At 47.3% G+C, this 17,500-nt stretch overlaps 1 protein-coding gene across 1 annotated transcript in view; it reads left to right on the top strand.

Annotated features, from left to right (window-relative positions):
• The window catches only part of LOC121874603 (zinc finger CCCH domain-containing protein 13-like), a 141,912-nt gene that overhangs the window by 30,463 nt on the left and 93,949 nt on the right, over positions 1 to 17,500 (top strand). The window contains exons 3-5 of the mRNA XM_042378829.1: positions 13,516 to 13,635; positions 15,108 to 15,268; positions 16,754 to 16,940. Of these exons, the coding sequence (XP_042234763.1) occupies positions 13,516 to 13,635; positions 15,108 to 15,268; positions 16,754 to 16,940 (468 nt within the window). The remainder of the gene's footprint in view (positions 1 to 13,515; positions 13,636 to 15,107; positions 15,269 to 16,753; positions 16,941 to 17,500) is intronic.

The raw sequence follows: 17,500 nt of genomic DNA, 5'->3' as shown, positions 1-17,500 counted from the left end.
CAACAATAACATACTTTAACAACTATCACCACTACCACCATCACCCGCGGCCAAGCCTTGTGGTAGGGGGGGGAGCTAATTTCGGTAATCACCACTAAAATAACTATATGACGTTATTATAATACAACCTCGTGCCACGCCTTGACACAAATTCCTCTTGCGTGACATTTTTTTCTTCGTGTGTGGGTTTGTCTGTCTGTCTGTCTGTCTGTCTTGTGTGTGTGTGTGTGTGTGTGTGTGTGTGTGTGTGTGTGTGTGTGTGTGTGTGTGTGTTTTGAGCTGAGTTGTGAGTTATGTAACCAGTGATCAAGTGGTATTGTGGTATTTGCCATTAACATTAGATTTCATGGTCTTTTAGTTGGTGGTAGGGGGGGTGATGGTGGGGGTAGTGGTGATGGTGGGGGTAGTGGTGATGGTGGTTAGGACTGTTGTTATGGAGGTCATGCTGGGAATTAAGTTATCAGCTTCTGTGCAGGAACTCCTCTTTCTCCTCACCCCCTCCTCCCCCCCTCCACCCCTCCTCCCTCATGGTGGAGGTCACTGCCACTCGCCATATGATCTCTGCCGTTGCCGCGTTGATACATAGTAAACTAGCTGTGTTGTCCGGGACTCCTTGGCCGCCTGAGTCGTATGTATCCGTGACGTCAAGACCTAATCGTCTAAATAATTATCCGGTGTGTGTGTCCGGGTTGAGTAATCACATTGGCTGACTTGTATGTGTCAGAACGACAACAGCAGCTAAGTGTACGAATTGGACATTAGTACAGTCAGGGACAGGGATGACAAGGAAGGTATAAAAACTTTAATTGTTGGTGACTCACAGGTAAGGTACTTGGACAGGGCCTTTTGTGGTAAAAACAAAAATAGGATGAGGGTGTGTTTGCCAGGAGCTGGTAATGGGAACAAACCCATTATCTGCCTCAGTGCAGGAGGCAATGATATTGGCCGGTGTAGGAGCGAGGAGCTTCTTGATAAGTTCAAGGCAGCTATAGATCGTATTAGGTCTAAGGGAGGGATCCCTATCATATGCGGTGTCCTGCCTAGAAGGAGAGTTGGCAGTGAATGGTTGTCAAGGGCGGTTGGTGTCAACGACCGTCTTGACAGATATTGTAAGTGAATATCGGTCCCATTCATTGACAACTGGGACAACTTCTACGGCAGAAGGGACCTTTATGCTAGGGATGGGGTGCACCTGTCTCGGGATGGGGTGGCAACCCTGGCTGGGTCTCTAGAGGGGGCAGTTAAAGGATATCGAAGTCTTTAAACTGCTAGGGGAACATATGGGCACGGGGGGTGGGGGAAACTGCAGTGGGAGCGGTTAAACAAAGTAAAAGATTACAGGGAAATAGTGTTAGGAATGATGACAAAACTAAATTAAACAGGGAGTTTAAAACTAAACGCGGTAAAGGGAGGACTCAGATCACAACTAACTTAAATGTCTACTACGCGAACAGAAGAAGTATGAGAAACTAAATGGATTATATTAGGGCCTTGGTATGTACCGAAAAAATCGATATAATAGCATTCACTGAAACATGGATCAACCTAGACTCACGTGAGTTGCCGGTCGAATACCAAATTGCAGGTTACAAATTGTTCCATACCGATAGGCAGACCAGGAAAGGAGGCAGAGTAGCAATCTATGTTAGGGATAATCTGAAGTGTGAAATAAATAAGGAAATAAAAACTGAGCGGAACACAGTCACAATTTGGATAGAATCAAGTCTGTATAGTAGGCGACTTTAACCTTGGCCAAATAGATTGGACTGACCATACAGGTAACTCAGAATCAGAGGATTTTCTCGAGATGATCCAGGACTGTTTCCTAAGTCAACATATAACCGAACCCACACGGGGTAATAATATACTCGAGTTAGTTCTGTCGAACAGAGAAAACCTCATTAGCAATGTCGAGGTAGGGAACGAACATGCAAACAGCGATCACAATGAAATTAGATTCCAGTTAGATTTTCAGGGCAGACGTAAGGAAAATTCCACTAAAGTACCAGATTTCAGAAAGGCAAACTTTGACAGTTTAAAGAGGCAGCTGAGAGAGGGGGTGTCGCGCTTGGCCGTGAACCTGACAGATGACTCCGAATTGATAACGACATCTGAGATTGCCGAGTTCCACGACATTTTAAATAATGAGTTACTTAAAGCACAAAGGCAGAACATACCATACAAAAAACTCAGATCAGACAACAATGACCCTAAATGGATATATAATTATTTAAAGAACATCATTGGCCAAAGGAAGGCTATAGGTAGAAGGATAAAGCGTGGCGAAATTTACCTCCAGGATTATTATAAGATATTGGCGAGTAGGGTTAAAACCGAGATAAAGAAAGCCAAGAGGAATAATGAGGTAAGGATAGCAAGGGAGGCGAAGACAAACCCCAAAGGATTCTACCAAATGTATCAAAATAAAACACGAGAGAAGATTGGACCAATACCGTCAGATACCGGCGAGTTCACTGATAACGACGGAGAAACGAGCAATAATTTGAATAAATATTTTTCAACAGTTTTCACCACCGAAAATTTAAACATGATACCCGAGGCACCGACTCTATTCAGAGATAGTGAAGAAAACAAATTAAGCGAGATAGTAGTGACTAGTAACGATATTAGTAAGCAAATAGACAAACTAAAGCCTAATAAGTCACCTGGTCCCGATGAGATATTTGCCAGAGTACTAAAGGAATGTAAGGAAGAGCTTAGTATGCCCTTAGCAAAGTTGTTTAACATGTCCTTAAAAACAGGTGTAGTACCAGAATCCTGGAGGATAGCGAATGTAATACCGATTTTCAAGAAGGGGGATAGATCACTATCCTCTAACTACCGCCCAATCAGTCTAACATCAATAGTAGGCAAATTACTGGAAGCAATCATTTCAAACTCTATTCGAAATCACCTGGAGAAGCACGGATTGATCAATGATTCCCAGCATGGCTTCACAAGCGGACGATCTTGTCTAACTAATCTATTAACATTCTTTTCATCAGTTTTCGAATCGGTGGACGAGGGGCACAATTATGATGTGGTATATCTCGACTTTAGCAAAGCCTTTGACAGAGTCCCCCACGAAAGACTAATTAGAAAGGTAGAAGCACATGGCATCAAAGGTAACATCCTTAAATGGATTAGGGCGTGGCTACAGGACAGGAAACAGCGAGTGAGCATTAACGGCACTAAGTCCCATTGGAGCAACGTCACAAGTGGAGTTCCCCAAGGCTCAGTACTTGAACCATTATTATTTATTATATACATAAACGACATAGATATCGGCATAGACAGCAACATAAGTAAATTTGCTGATGACACTAAAATAGGACGTGTTATTAAATCTGACGAGGACTCCGCAAAACTACAGGAAGATCTAAACACATTTTTCGAATGGTCTGAAAAATGGCAGATGAAATTCAACGTGGACAAATGTAAAGTACTCAGTATAGGAGATGTAAACAGGGAAACCAGATACCAGATGAACAACGATGCCATAGAGAAATCCGACTGCGAGAGAGATTTAGGAGTAATGATAAGTAGGAACCTTAAGCTAAGTAAACAATGTGTTTTTGCTCGTAACAAGGCTAATAAAGTACTTGGGTTCATACAAAGGAGTGTTAGTTACAGGACTAGCAAGGTCATCCTAAAACTGTATCTTGCGCTTGTGAGACCACACCTGGATTACGCAGTTCAGTTCTGGTCACCGTATTACAGAATGGATATAGAATCATTGGAAAGAATTCAGAGAAGAATGACAAGACTAATCCCGGGCATTAGGAACCTTGAGTATAGAGACAGGTTAAAGCATCTTAATTTGCACTCCCTTGAGAGACGTAGAGCGAGGGGCGGCCTGATAGAGGTGTATAAGTGGAAGGCAGGGCTAAACAAAGGGGACATTACAAAGGTACTCAAACTATCCAACCAGGAGCAAACTCGTAACAATGGTTTTAAATTAGACAAATTTAGATTTAGGCGTGAAATAGGTAAACACTGGTTCGGAAACAGAGTAGTGGGTGAATGGAACAAGTTACCAAATATCATCATTAACTCGAATATGCTGAATAGCTTCAAACATAGGTTGGATGCTTATATGAGCAATAGGGGTTGGGTGTAAACGGGACTGCCCAGTATGGGCCAATAGGCCCGCTGCAGTTTCCTCCATTCTTATGTTATGTTCTTATGTTCTTATGTATACAGGCGGTGATGGTGTAGGTAAGACACACCTGGGAGAGATATAACTAGTCTACCTATTGGCTTACCTGGAGATTAGACACCCTAGCTTATTTCACGTGTATATTGATCATCCTAATGCTAACCTGACCTGACCTAATTACTAATCACTGTAATGTGGTGGTTGGGGTAGCTTTGGTCATTAGTGTTTGTGTACCGTGTAGGAGTGGTAATTGTACTTTGTGTAGTTTATGGAGCTACACTTCCTGGAACTGTCACTGTAGGCGAACACTGTACCTGTATTTGTAGGTTAATCTGTACTCGTGGTGGTGTGTGGTGATGGTAGTGTGTGTAATAGTAGTGGTGATGTGGGTGGTTGTGCGTGGTGGTTGTGCGTGGTGGTTGTGGTAGTGGTGGAGAGGGTGGTCTTGAGTGTTTGACGGGTAGGTGGACGATAGTTGGTTATTTTGGTGAGGGCGTGGCGGCTACCCGGACCTGCGCTGTTGGCCCCCCTCCTCCTCCCCTTTTTTTCCTCCTGCCCTGCTCTACCACCCCCTGTGTCACCCTAACCTAACCTTGCCACCTGATCTATCCTTACTCTGCCTAACCTTATACCTTGGCAATAATTGTCTCACCTGCCAGGCCCATACCCACACTACCTTACCTAAAATATCCCTTGGCCCTCTTACCCCACTCCAACCCCCCCTAACCTACTCCCACCTTACCTTACCCTACCCTACCTTACCCTACCCTACCTTACCCTACCCTCCCTTACCCTACCTAACCTACCCTACCTTACCCGACCCTACCAAACCCTACCCTACCTAACCCTACCCTAACCTACCCAGTACCTTACCCTACCTTACCCTACCTAACCTTACCCTGCCCTGCCCTGCCCTGCCCTGCCCTACCCTGCCCTGCCCTACCCTACCCTGGCCCTTTAACCTCGCCAGTAATTGCCGAGTATTATAACCCCTTCTTGTTTAATTGATAATGATTCATTCCTGAGTGTAGTGTTTGTTAACTCTCTCTCTCTCTCTCTCTCTACTGTGCACTTGGACATTCCCGGTGAATTATAGCCAGAATTGAAAACACGGTTTGTTATTGTTTACGTTTGCGGTGTTCACGCAGGCGCCGTTAACTGCCAGAGACCGGACGTAAAGCGAGAGACCATAAATATATTTCTATTCCTCTCTGCCAAACAATTTCCACGAAGAAATAAATCCTTCAGAGATATCTCCTTACAAGAATAACTTTATGTTCCAGGAATTCGTAGATTTTTTACTTTAATAATTTTAATTTTATAAGCCCGTAGCCCACTAGTTTCTCTCTCTATCGTCATTTGTTCTTTTGAATGTCCGTGAGAGTGAACTATGACGTCACTGGTCAATGTTCGTCTATTAAAGTCATATTATCGTAGTATTATTATTTAACTGTATTTGTGGATTTGTTTATAGAATATGTTTTATAACCTTGGCTAAATAATATAACTTGACCTCATATATATAGTCTATCCCTAAAAAAAATTATTGACCTAAAACAAGTGAATCGTGTCGTGCGTGTGACTTGGTAATAACAACAGTAACGTCTTGCAGTTTCACTCGTCACAGACAGGTGTTCACGGAGCATGTCCTTACTTGTTCGTGTACTTGGAGGTCTTCAGTTGTTGTGTTCGTGGTTTATCCTTCTTGTCAACGACATAAGGGGGGGGGGGTAGTTCTTCTTTTTTCTCTTCATTCTTCTTCTTTCTCTTCATTCTACTTCTTCCTTCTTATCTTCTTCTCCCTCCATTTCGCCTATTTATCCTCCTCCTCATCCCCGGAGTTCCATCTGTTACTGGGAGTGGTTATCAACTCTCAGGACCAAGGTTGTGCATGTAATTAGCGTCACTTCCGTGCGTCACACCCTCAGCGTCACTTCCGTGCGTCACACCCTCAACGTCATAAGAAAATGAGTCTCCAATAGGCCGGTTGGCCTGTGCTTGGCTGCTCCTGTCGAGAGTTACTACCACTCTCTATCATCCATGAATCTATCCAGCCTCCTTTTAAAACTTTCCAACGTTCCAGCACTTACTACAAAGTTGCTAAGCTTGTTCCACTCGTCCACCACCCTATGTGTGAGCCAGTTCCTTCCTATCTCCCTCCTAAACCTAAACTTATCCAACTTAAATCCGTTGCTTCGAGTCCTATCCTGCTCGGGTATTATAAGAACTTTATCTATATCCCCTTTATTGATTCCTTTCACCCACGTAAATACTTCTGTCATACCTCCCCGCACTCTTCGTCTTTCTAGACAATGCAAGTTTAGTTTCTTTAACCTATCCTGATATGGAAGGTTTTTAAGTCCCGGAATCATTTTCGTTATATCTTCGCTGCTCCGACTCCAGTGAATTGATATCCATTCTATAATAAGGGCACCAGAACTGAACAGCATAATCGAGGTGCGGCCTGACTAGCGCATATACCACACCCTCCTTCGTCACTCCATTCGTCACACCCTCAGCGTCACACCATGCGTCACACCCTGAGCGCCACCTCCTGCTCCAGGCTGAGGTAAAGTCTTTGTCATGTATGAAATGAATCGCGTCCATCTATCAAGGATTTCCATCCCAGAAGTTATAATGAAGGAGTAGGTGGCCGGCTGAGGCAGGCTGGCGGTGGTGATGGTGTGGTGGTGGTTTAGTGGTGGTGATGGTGTAGTGGTTATGGTGATAGTACAGTAGTAATGATGATGATGATGGCGGTATGATGTGCGTGTAACATTAATATTTTAGTAATAACATTTATTGACGTTATATCATCAAGTGTGCAAAAATAACACACACACACACACACACACACACACACACACACACACACACACACACACACACACACACACACACACACACACACACACACACACACACACACACACACACACACACTGTTGTGTGAGACTTAGCAGCAGAGGCAGGTGCATCTATACAGGGATCTTAGCGGCAAAAATCAAGGGGCGGACTGTCACTATGTATGTATGTATGTGTGTGTGTGTGTGTGTGTGTGTGTGTGTGTGTGTGTGTGTGTGTGTGTGTGTGTGTGTGTGTGTGTGTGTGTGTGTGTGTGTGTGTGTGTGTGTGTGTGTGTGTGTGTGTGTGTGTGTGTGTGTGTGTGTGTTATAATGTATGGTATGGTTTATTTACCTGTGATATATTATATACAGGTGTTTCTTCTCTTCTACTTCCATCATTCTCTGTTCTCTTTCTCCTCTTTCTCTTTTTGTTTCTCTTCTTCTCCTCCTCTTCTTCTCCTCTTCTCATCATTCTCCACTGTCTTCTCCTCTTCCTCCTCCCCCTCCTCTTCATTCTCCTCCTCAGCATTCTCTTGTTTTACGCCTTCTCGTCCTCCTCCGTGTCTCCCTGTCCTCCTCCGTGTCTCCCTCGTCCTCCTCCGTGTCTCCCCTGTCCCCCTCGTGTCTCCCTGTCTCCTCCGTCCTCCTGTGTCTCCCTCGTCCTCCTCCGTGCTCCCTCGTCCTCCCAGTGTCTCCCTGTCCTCCTCAGTGTCTCCCTGTCCTCCCTCGCCTGGTGTGGACCCGTGGCGCCAGGGTGCAGGAGCGGCCTGTGTGTGTGTAATGGTTCACCCACGTTATCACTGCCTCCTCACGCACCTCCACGCCTTCCCCTAGTGGCCTGCACCTCCTCGCCTTCCCTAGTGGCCTGCACCTTCACGCCTTCCCAGTGGCCTGACCTCCTCGCCTTCCCCCTAGTAGCCTGCACCTCCACGCCTTCCCTAGTGGCCTGCACCTCTCGCCTTCCCCTAGTGGCCTGCACCCACGCACCTTCCCCTAGTGGCCTGCACCTCCGCCTTCCCCAGTGGCCTGCACCTTCACGCCTTCCCCTAGTGGCCTGCACCTCCACCTGCCTCTTCCCTAGTGGCCTGCACCTCCGTCGCCCCTTCCCCTAGTGCCTGCACCTCCACGCCTTCCCTAGTGGCCTGCACCTCACGCCTTCCCCTAGTGGCCTGCACCTTTCCACACCTTCCCCTAGTGGCCTGCACCTCCTGCCTTCCCTAGTGGCCTGCACCTCCCGCCTTCCCCCCAGTGGCCTGCACCTTCCACACACTCCCCACGCCTTCCCCTCCTGCTGCCTGCCTGCCCCGCCTTCCCCTAGGCTTGCACCTCCACGCCTTCCCCTGTGGCCTCACCTCCACGCCTTCCCCTTGGCCTGCACCTCCCACGCCTTCCCTTCGGTGGCCTGCACCTCCCTTCCTTGTGGCCTCCTGGCCTGCACCTCACGCCTTCCCTGTGCCTCCTCGCCTCAGGCTTAGTCCCAGGTAGTAGAGAAGTTATACAGTAGACTCAAATGGTCACTGAGGGCGTGTGGGTGTACCTGTGTATATTACTGGTGGGTGGCGGAGAGGTGAGAGGTGGAGAGATGGTGATGGTGATGATTGCTTGGGTAGGTTTATGGTGATGGTGAAGAAGATGGGTGTATGATGGTGAAGAAGAGGGGTGGGTGTATGGTGGTGATGGTGAAGAGGAGGGGTGTATGGTGGTGATGGTGAGGAGGGTGGTAGGGATGTATGGTGGGTGGTGGTGATAGTGGGAGGAGAGGAGTGTGTGGTGGGTGATGGTGAAGAGGAGGGGGAGTGGGTGTATGGTGATAGTGAAGAGGAGGGGGAGTGGGTGTACGGTGATAGTGAAGAACGCGTAGAAGAGAGTGTATTGGGGAGACGAAATGGGAGTAAGTATTTCAGTATTAAGGTCAAGTGTATCACCAACACAGTCACCAACACAAAGACGCCATTAACCAAAGACGCCATTAACCAAAGACGCCATTAACCAAAGACATAGAGATGTGTTTCTTTATCCTCAAGTAATAAAAAAAATCAGAAAAATCTTATAAGTTATCCTTACAAACTCTATTACACACACGCTCACACACACTCTTTCTCACACACACACACACACACACACACACACACACACACACCCCACCTCGCACAGTCCGCCACTACAACAAAATTCAGCCCATAAGAGCCCGCACTGATAGATATAAGAACAGCACCATCCCATCTATTGTTAAAATAATAAACAACGCCTGATTTATGTACTGTACAGCCTTGTAAATGTATTCAACGCATATTATATCATTATGTCTAAATCAAATGTAAGTCTGTATATTTTCAGCCACCGGCTGCAACTCTATTAATAAACCGTTTATTATTATTATTATTATTATTATTATTATTATTATTATTATTATTATTATTAACACACACACACACACTCTTCTCACACACTCTCACTTAACCTAATCTCTCTCTCTCGGGGCAATAACTCAAACAAAGAGACTCACTGTTTAAGACCACTCCAATGATGAACTATGTTATAGGGTATAAGACTCTCCGATCTCTAAAGCTGTGTTTGTTGACGGTACTGCTGGGGTGAACCTCTTTGTGGCCATTAAGGTACTGTACCATATAGGAAAGTATTATTGTACCGTATAGGAGGGTACTACTGTACAGTTTACAGTACTGTGTTGGGATGGTGGTAATGATGATGGCAAAGATGATGGAGGGAGTGTAGGTGAGAGGGGGAGGGGTGTATAGTAGTGAGAGGGTGGAGTGTATAGTGTAAGGAGAGGGGTGAGGTATAGGGTGTGAGAGGGTGAGGGGTGTATAGTGTAGGTGGGAGAGGGGTGTATAGGTAGGCAGGGGTGGAGGGGTGTACAGGGGGGTGGGAGGGGTGGAGGGGTGTAGGGGTGAGAGGGGTGGGAGGGGGTATACTGTAGGTGAGAGGGAGGAGGTATAGTGTAGGTGAGAGGTGGAGGGGTGTATAGTGTAGGTGAGGGGTGGAGGGGTGTATAGTGTAGGTGAGAGGGTGAGGGGTATACTGTAGGTGAGAGGGTAGAGGAGGTGTATAGTGGGTAGGTGAGGGGTGTATAGTGGTGAGGGGTGGAGGGGTGTATAGGGTGAGAGGGTGGAGGTGATACTGTGGTGAGAGGGAGAGGAGAGTGTATGAGAGGTGGAGGTATAGTGGTGGTGAGAGGGGTGGAGGGGTGTATAGTGTAGGTGAGAGGGGTGTATAGTGTAGGCGAGAGGGTGGAGGGGTACAGTGGGTGGAGGGTGTATAGGGTGGTGAGAGGTGGAGGGGTGGTGTAGGTGAGAGGGTGGGGGGTGTATACTGTAGGTGAGAGGGGTAGAGGAGGTGTATAGTGTAGGTGAGAGGGGTGGAGGGGGTGTATAGTGTAGGTGGGAGGGGTGTAGTGTAGGTGAGAGGGGAGGGGTGATACTGTAGGTGAGGGGTAGAGGAGGTGTATAGTGTAGGTGAGAGGGGTGGAGGGGGTATAGTGTAGGTGAGAGGGGTGGAGGGGTGTATAGTGTAGATGAGGTGGAGGGGTGTATAGTGTAGGTGAGAGGGGAGGGGTATAGTGTAGATGAGAGGGGTGGAGGTGTATAGTGTGGTGAGAGGGGTGGAGGAGGTATACTGTAGGTAGAGGGTAGAGGAGTATAGTGGAGGTGAGAGGGTGGAGGGGTGTATAGGGGAGGGAGGGTGGAGGGGGTGTAGTGTAGGGGAGAGGGGTGGAGGTGATAGTGTAGGTGAGAGGGTGGAGGGGAAGGGAGTGAGGGGAGGTTAGTGTAGGGGGGGGAGGGTGTATAGAGGAAGGGGAGTAGTGTAGGTGAGAGGGGTGAGGGGTGATAGTGTAGGTGAGAGGGAGAGGTGTAGGTGGAGGGAGTATAGTGTAGGTGAGAGGGGTGTATAGTGTAGTAAGAGGGTGTATATATTGTAGGAGAGAGGGTGATAGTGTAGATGAGAGGGTGGAGGGTGTAAGGGGGAGAGGGAGTATAGTGTAGGTGGAGGGGTGTATAGTGTAGGTGAGAGGTGTATATATTGTAGAAGAGGGGTGTAGTGTAGGCGAGAGGGGTGGAGGGGGTATAGTGGTGGTTGGAGGTGTATAGTGTAGGTGAGAGGGTGGAGGGGTGTATACTGTAGGTGAGAGGGGTGTATAGTGAGGGTGGAGGGGTGTATCGTGGAGTGTGTAGTGTAGGTGAGAGGTGGAGGTGTATAGTGTAGGTGAGAGGGGTGTATAATGTTGGTGAGAGGGGTGTATAGTGAGGTGAGGCTGGAGGGGTATATAGTGGAGGTGAGAGGTGTATAGTGGAGGTGAGGTGTATAGTGGAGGTGAGAGGGGTGTATAGTGTAGGTGAGAGGGGTGCCTAGTATGAGTGGGTAGATTAAGTGAGTTTATGGGGTGGGTGGGGTATGGGTATTGATAGTGTGTGGGTCTGGTGTGGGCGTAAGGCGTGTGTGTGTGGGGGAGGGCGTGGGTGGTGTGCATATGGGCGTGGTAGACATATACAGCCAGTAAGGACGTGACGTATGGGCAGCTTCACGCCCATTACTCCTCTCCATCTCCCCCCTTCAGCCCCCACACAACCACGTCACACCACGCCCCTCCCCCACACAACGTCACATTCCACCCACGTCCACCCTTCACTCACAAGCCTTCCAGATGTGTGGTTGTGTCGCCCAGAATACACACACACACACACACACACACACACACACACGAACACACACACACACACACACACACACACACATATATAGAGCTGTATCTTTTTTACCGTAATGTGGATTTAGCTGCTGCCTGGTGTGGCCCTCTTGGCACTGGACTTGGTCTCTCTCTCTCTCTCTCTCTCTCTCTCTCTCTCTCCTCTTCTCTTTTTCTTTCTTTCTTTTTTTTTTTCTAGTTCTCGTTTATTCTCTCTCTTTAGCTCTGATTCCTTCTCCCTTTTAGAATGTGTGTGTGTGTGTGTGTGTGTGTGTGTGTGTTTTTTTCACACCTACTTGAGCTTTTTTATTACTTTATTCCACCCCACATACATACATAGATACATACATACATACATACATACATACATACATACATACATACATACATACATACATAGCATATGCTCAGAGGACGAAATAATACTTAACCACACACACACACACACACACACCGTCCCCCACCCTGGTTTCCCACTGAGTCACCATGGTTGGGTGTAAGTTAGGTCAGCTGAACCAATCATGTCTTCCTCTTGATGGTGATTAGAGATGATGCTCGTTAGTCTCACAGATGGCGCTCGTCACTTTCACAGCTGGTACACATCTCTCACAGGTGGTACACATCACTGACAGATGGTACTTGTATATCCAATAGACGGTATACAGGTGGTGTCAGCTGAGGTATTACAGGGTTAATACTCACACAGGTTTACCCGCCCCGCCCCTTCTCCTGCCCCGCCCTCCCCGCCCCGCCCGCCCGCCCCGCCCGCCCCCCAACCCTCTACCCCTCCTACAAAAAATAAAGAAGTCATCCAACCTTAAAATGCGCCTCCAAGAAAAAAACTAATAAAAAATAAAATATTAAATAAATCATGTAAATAAATAAATAAAATGCAAATAAATCAATAAAAGTAAACTCGAATTGTCTCCAAAGATATACATACAAAAATCACCTCCTCCAAAAGCCACTTCAATAGCTCTCCTCCAAAAGCCACTTCAATAGCTCTCCTCCAAAAGCCACTTCAATAGCCTCCTCCAAAAGCCACTTCAATAGCTCTCCTCCAAGCCACTTCAAAAGCTCTCCTCCAAAGCCACTTCAAAAGCTCTCCTCAAAAGCCACTTCAATAGCTCTCCTCCAAGCCACTTCTAGCTCTCTCAAAAGCCACTTCAAAGCTCTCCAAATAGCTTCAAAAGCTCTCACCAAAGCCACTTCAATAGCTCTCTCCCAAAAGCCACTTCAAAAGCTCTCCTCAAAAGCCACTTCAGATCTCTCCTCAAAAGCCACTTCAATAGCTCTCCTCCAAAAGCCACTTCAATAGCTCTCCTCCAAGCCGCTTCAACCCTCCTCCAAAAGCCACTTCAATAGCTCTCCTCAAAAGCTTTCAAAAGCTCTCCTCCAAAAGCCATAAAGCTCTCAAAAGCCTCTCACCAAAGCCACCTTCAGTAGCCAATAATGATAATTTTCCGGCAAAATTTACGATAAAAAAAAAGTTAGTTAATTGCGAAAGTGACGATCGCCGGCGCCAGGTGTTGCGTCTACAGTATTTTAAGTAACTGGGTACATCTTCGGAAACCAGTTGGGAGACAGGTGGTGAGAGTGTGATAAATATACATGGCAGCTGGCTACTGTGTTATGGCAGCTGGCTACTGTGTTATGGCAGCTGGCTACTGTGTTATGGCAGCTGGCTACTGTGTTATGGCAGCTGGCTACTGTGTTATGGCAGGAATTTGTTGTCTCACCTATACGGCAAAGACTATAGAATCTCTCACCTACACCAGAGACACTGTAGAATCTCTCGCTTACAGCCAGAGACACTTTAGAATCTCTCACCTACGCCAGAGACACAGAATCTCTCTACACCAGAGACACTGTAGAATCTACCTACGCCAAGACACTGAGAATCTCTCACCTACACCAGGAACACTGTAGAATCTGCTTACAGCCAGAGACACTTTAGAATCTCTCACCTACGCCAGAGACACTGTAGAATCTCTCACCTACACCAGAGACACTGTGAAATCTCTCACCTACGCCAGAACACTGTAGAATCTCTCACCTACACCAGAGACACTGTAGAATCTCTCACCACCTACACCCAGAGACACTGTAGAATCTCTCACCACACCAGGACACTGTAGAATCTCTCACCTCGCCAGAGACACTGTGGAATCTCACCACACCAGAGACACTGTAGAATCTCTCTCTCACCACGCCAGAACCTGTAGAATCTCTCACCTCACCAGGACACTGTAGAATCTCCTGCACAGCCAGAGACACTGTAGAACTCTCTCACCTACACCAGAAACACTGTAGATCTCTCACCTACCCAGAGACACTGTAGAATCTCTCACCCTACACCAGAGACACTGTAGAATCTCTCACCACCAGAAACACTGTAGAATCTCTCACCTACACCAGAGACACTGTAGAATCTCTCCCACCTCACAGAGACACTGTAGAATCTCTCACCTACACCAGACACACTGTAGAATCTCTCACCTACACCAGGAACCTGTAGAATCTCTCACCTACACCAGAGACACTGTAGAATCTCTCACCTACACCAGAAACACTGTAGAATCTCTCACCTACACCAGAGACACTGTAGAATCTCTCACCTACACCCAGAGACACTGTAGAATCTCTCACCTACACCAGACACACTGTAGAATCTCTCCTACCAGAGACACCATAGAATCTCTCACCACACCAGAGACACTGTGAATCTCTCACCTACACCAGAAACACTGTAGAATCTCACCTACACCAGAGACACTGTAGAATCTCTCACCTACACCAGAGACACTGTAGAATCTCTCACCTACACCAGAGACACTGTAGAATCTCTCACCTACACCAGAGACACTGTGAGACTCTCTCACCTACACCAGAGACACTGTAGAATCTCTCACCTACACCAGAGACACTGTGAATCTCTCACCCTACACCAGAGACACTGTAGAATCTCTCTCACACACAGAGAGACACTGTAGAATCTCTCACACACCAGAGACACTGTAGAATCTCTCTACACACAGCCAGAGACACTGTAGAATCTCTCACCTACACCAGAGACACTGTAGAATCTCTCACCTACACCAGAACACTGTAGAAATCTCTCACCTACACCCAGAGACACTGTAGAATCTCACCTACACCAGAGACACTGTAGTCTCTCACCTACACCCAGAACACACTGTAGAATCTCTCGCTTGTGCAGGACCTGTAGAATCTCTCACCCACACCAGAGACACTGTAGAATCTCTCGCTTACAGCCAGAGACACTGTAGAATCTCCCACCTACACCAGAGACACTGTAGAATCTCTCACCTACACAGAGACACTGTGAGATCTCTCACTACACCAGAGAGACACTGCTAGAATCTCTCGCTTACAGCCAGAGACACTGTAGAATCTCTCACCTACACCAGAGACACTGTAGAATCTCTCACCTACACCAGAGACACTGTAGAATCTCTCACCTACACCAGAGACACTGTAGAATCTCTCACCTACACCAGAGACACTGTAGAATCTCTCACCTACGCCAGAGACACTGTAGAATCTCTCACACACAGAGACCTGTAGAATCTCACCTACACAAGAGACACTGTGAGATCTCTCCACCTACACCAGAGACACTGTAATCTCTCACCCTACGCCCAGAGACACTGTAGAATCTCTCGCCTCACACAGAGACACTGTAGAATCTCTCACCTACACAGAGACACTGCTAGAATCTCTCTCGCCTACACCAGAGACACTGTAGAATCTCTCTCGCCTACACAGAGACACTACGATTGACGGGTAAAGAGGTGGGCGTATGGTGACAGGCAAAGTGACGGGCTGAGTGACAGAGGATTAACCTTAGTTGATATTTATATTAAAGCGAAGAGTTACATTGATTCCCTTTCCTGAAACACACACCTGGGTGGGTAGGATAAGTGAGTGGGAAAGAGGGATGTTGTAGGATGGGTGAGGTAGAGGGAGGAGGGAGGAATAGCGGCTGAATGGAGGAGAGTCAGCTGTTGTATGTCACACTGTAAGTCTGTCTGTCCGTCCGTCCGTAACAAATAATTCTTCTTTACGTGTGTGTGTGTGTGTGTGTGTGTGTGTGTGTGTGTGGTTTAATACAGTGTGGTGTATGAAAGTATGGTGTGTGGTATGGTGGGGCCTCCTCATCATCACCACAATAAGTTAGCAAGACTGAGATGTTGCAGTCAGTCAGTCTAGTCCTTCAGTCACATACTTCTCGTTGGTCTAGCAGTTTCCTCCCATCCCTGGCACTTCCTACCACCCCCTGGCACCTTCATACACCACTGGCACCTCCCTACACCCCTGGCACCTCCCTACCTGGCACCTCCCTACACCTGGCACCCCGTACCACCCGACTGGCACCCCCTACACCACCTGGGACCCCCTACACCACCTGGCATCCCCCTACACCACCTGGCACCCCTACACCACCTGGCACCCCCTAACCACCTGGCCTCCTACACCACCTGGCACCCCACACCACCTGGCACCTCCCTACACCTGGCACCCCTGACACCCCTACCCTGACACCTCCTGGCACCTCCCTGGCACCTCCTGGCACACCCTGTAGCCTGTACTCAGCTGTGAATATATATTGTTAGTTTATTATGGTCGTGTTTCTTGGTGTTCACTACGCAGCTGTCGTGATGGACGTTGTTGGTGGTATTCTGGTCAGTAATTTATAAACAACAGGTGTACAAGTACAGGTGTGCATGTGCAGAATATAACAATTCCAAAATACACACACACACACACACACACACACACACACACACACACACACACACACACACACCGTAATCCAATAATAATAACATAGGTAAACGCACAGGTACACATTATAACATTGAATTTTCTGTTGATGGGGAGAAATTTTTGGTTTAGTGATACGGATTAACTCTGTATTTTATATCGTGTTTACATATTATTGTAGGTGAATCGTTAGTGTGGTGTGTGTGTGTGTGTGTGAAAGGTCTGGTTAAGTCAAACGTCAATATTAATTTTCAGGCATTCAATTCTTGCATCGATACATCCAACTCTTCACAAAAATACTCTCCAGATATGTTTCGTCAGCAGTTAGAGCAACAAATACTCGTCAGTGTAAGAGGTCAAGGTCAATCTGAAGGTCAAAGGTCACTTTTGACAGCGCCAGGGTCTGAAACCTCTTCTCGTGGTTCACTTGTTTATCCTGAGAGTAAATAGAACCAATAAAGATTAGTTGAATGTGTTTTGTTTTGCGGTTGTGGTGTGGTTAGTTGGTGGTACGTGGTGGTGAGCTACGATCACAATAAGGTATAGAGACAAGGGTAGTAGTGGTCGTGCAAATCCCCTCTCCCTCCTCCCTCTGTCTGGGTGGAGAAAGCCGGACAGAGTGAAACCAGGTGCCGATAGTCTGCCTCTGGACCACACCCTCATGTTCTGCTATCCACGCCCCCCTTCCTGCCCAGCCTCTATACCTGCTACATGAACCACCTCCCAGGGCAGTGCAAATACGCTGGCTTAATATTGTACAACTTCCTCTGCCTATAAACCCCATTCATTCTGCTGTATGATGTAGGTTGGTCTCGTGTATGTTGGGATAAATACTCACCCTCACCTGTTGTAGCTGCACCTGCCGGATAGAGTGTAGGCAGGGCTCAGGGTGTGTCGTGGTGTAAAACGGACATTCCTCCTGCTTGTTGATAGAGGCGGCGGACGGGACAGTGTTGAGTGTTGTAACACCTGAAACCACACCTCAACCCAATGCATGTCTAG

This window comes from Homarus americanus, unplaced genomic scaffold (genome assembly GCF_018991925.1).
Source record: "Homarus americanus isolate GMGI-L3 unplaced genomic scaffold, GMGI_Hamer_2.0 scaffold34360, whole genome shotgun sequence".
Lineage (NCBI taxonomy): Eukaryota > Metazoa > Arthropoda > Malacostraca > Decapoda > Nephropidae > Homarus > Homarus americanus.
The sequence above is the reverse complement of the archived record's forward strand: the minus strand, read 5'-3'. Positions and strand labels throughout refer to the sequence as shown.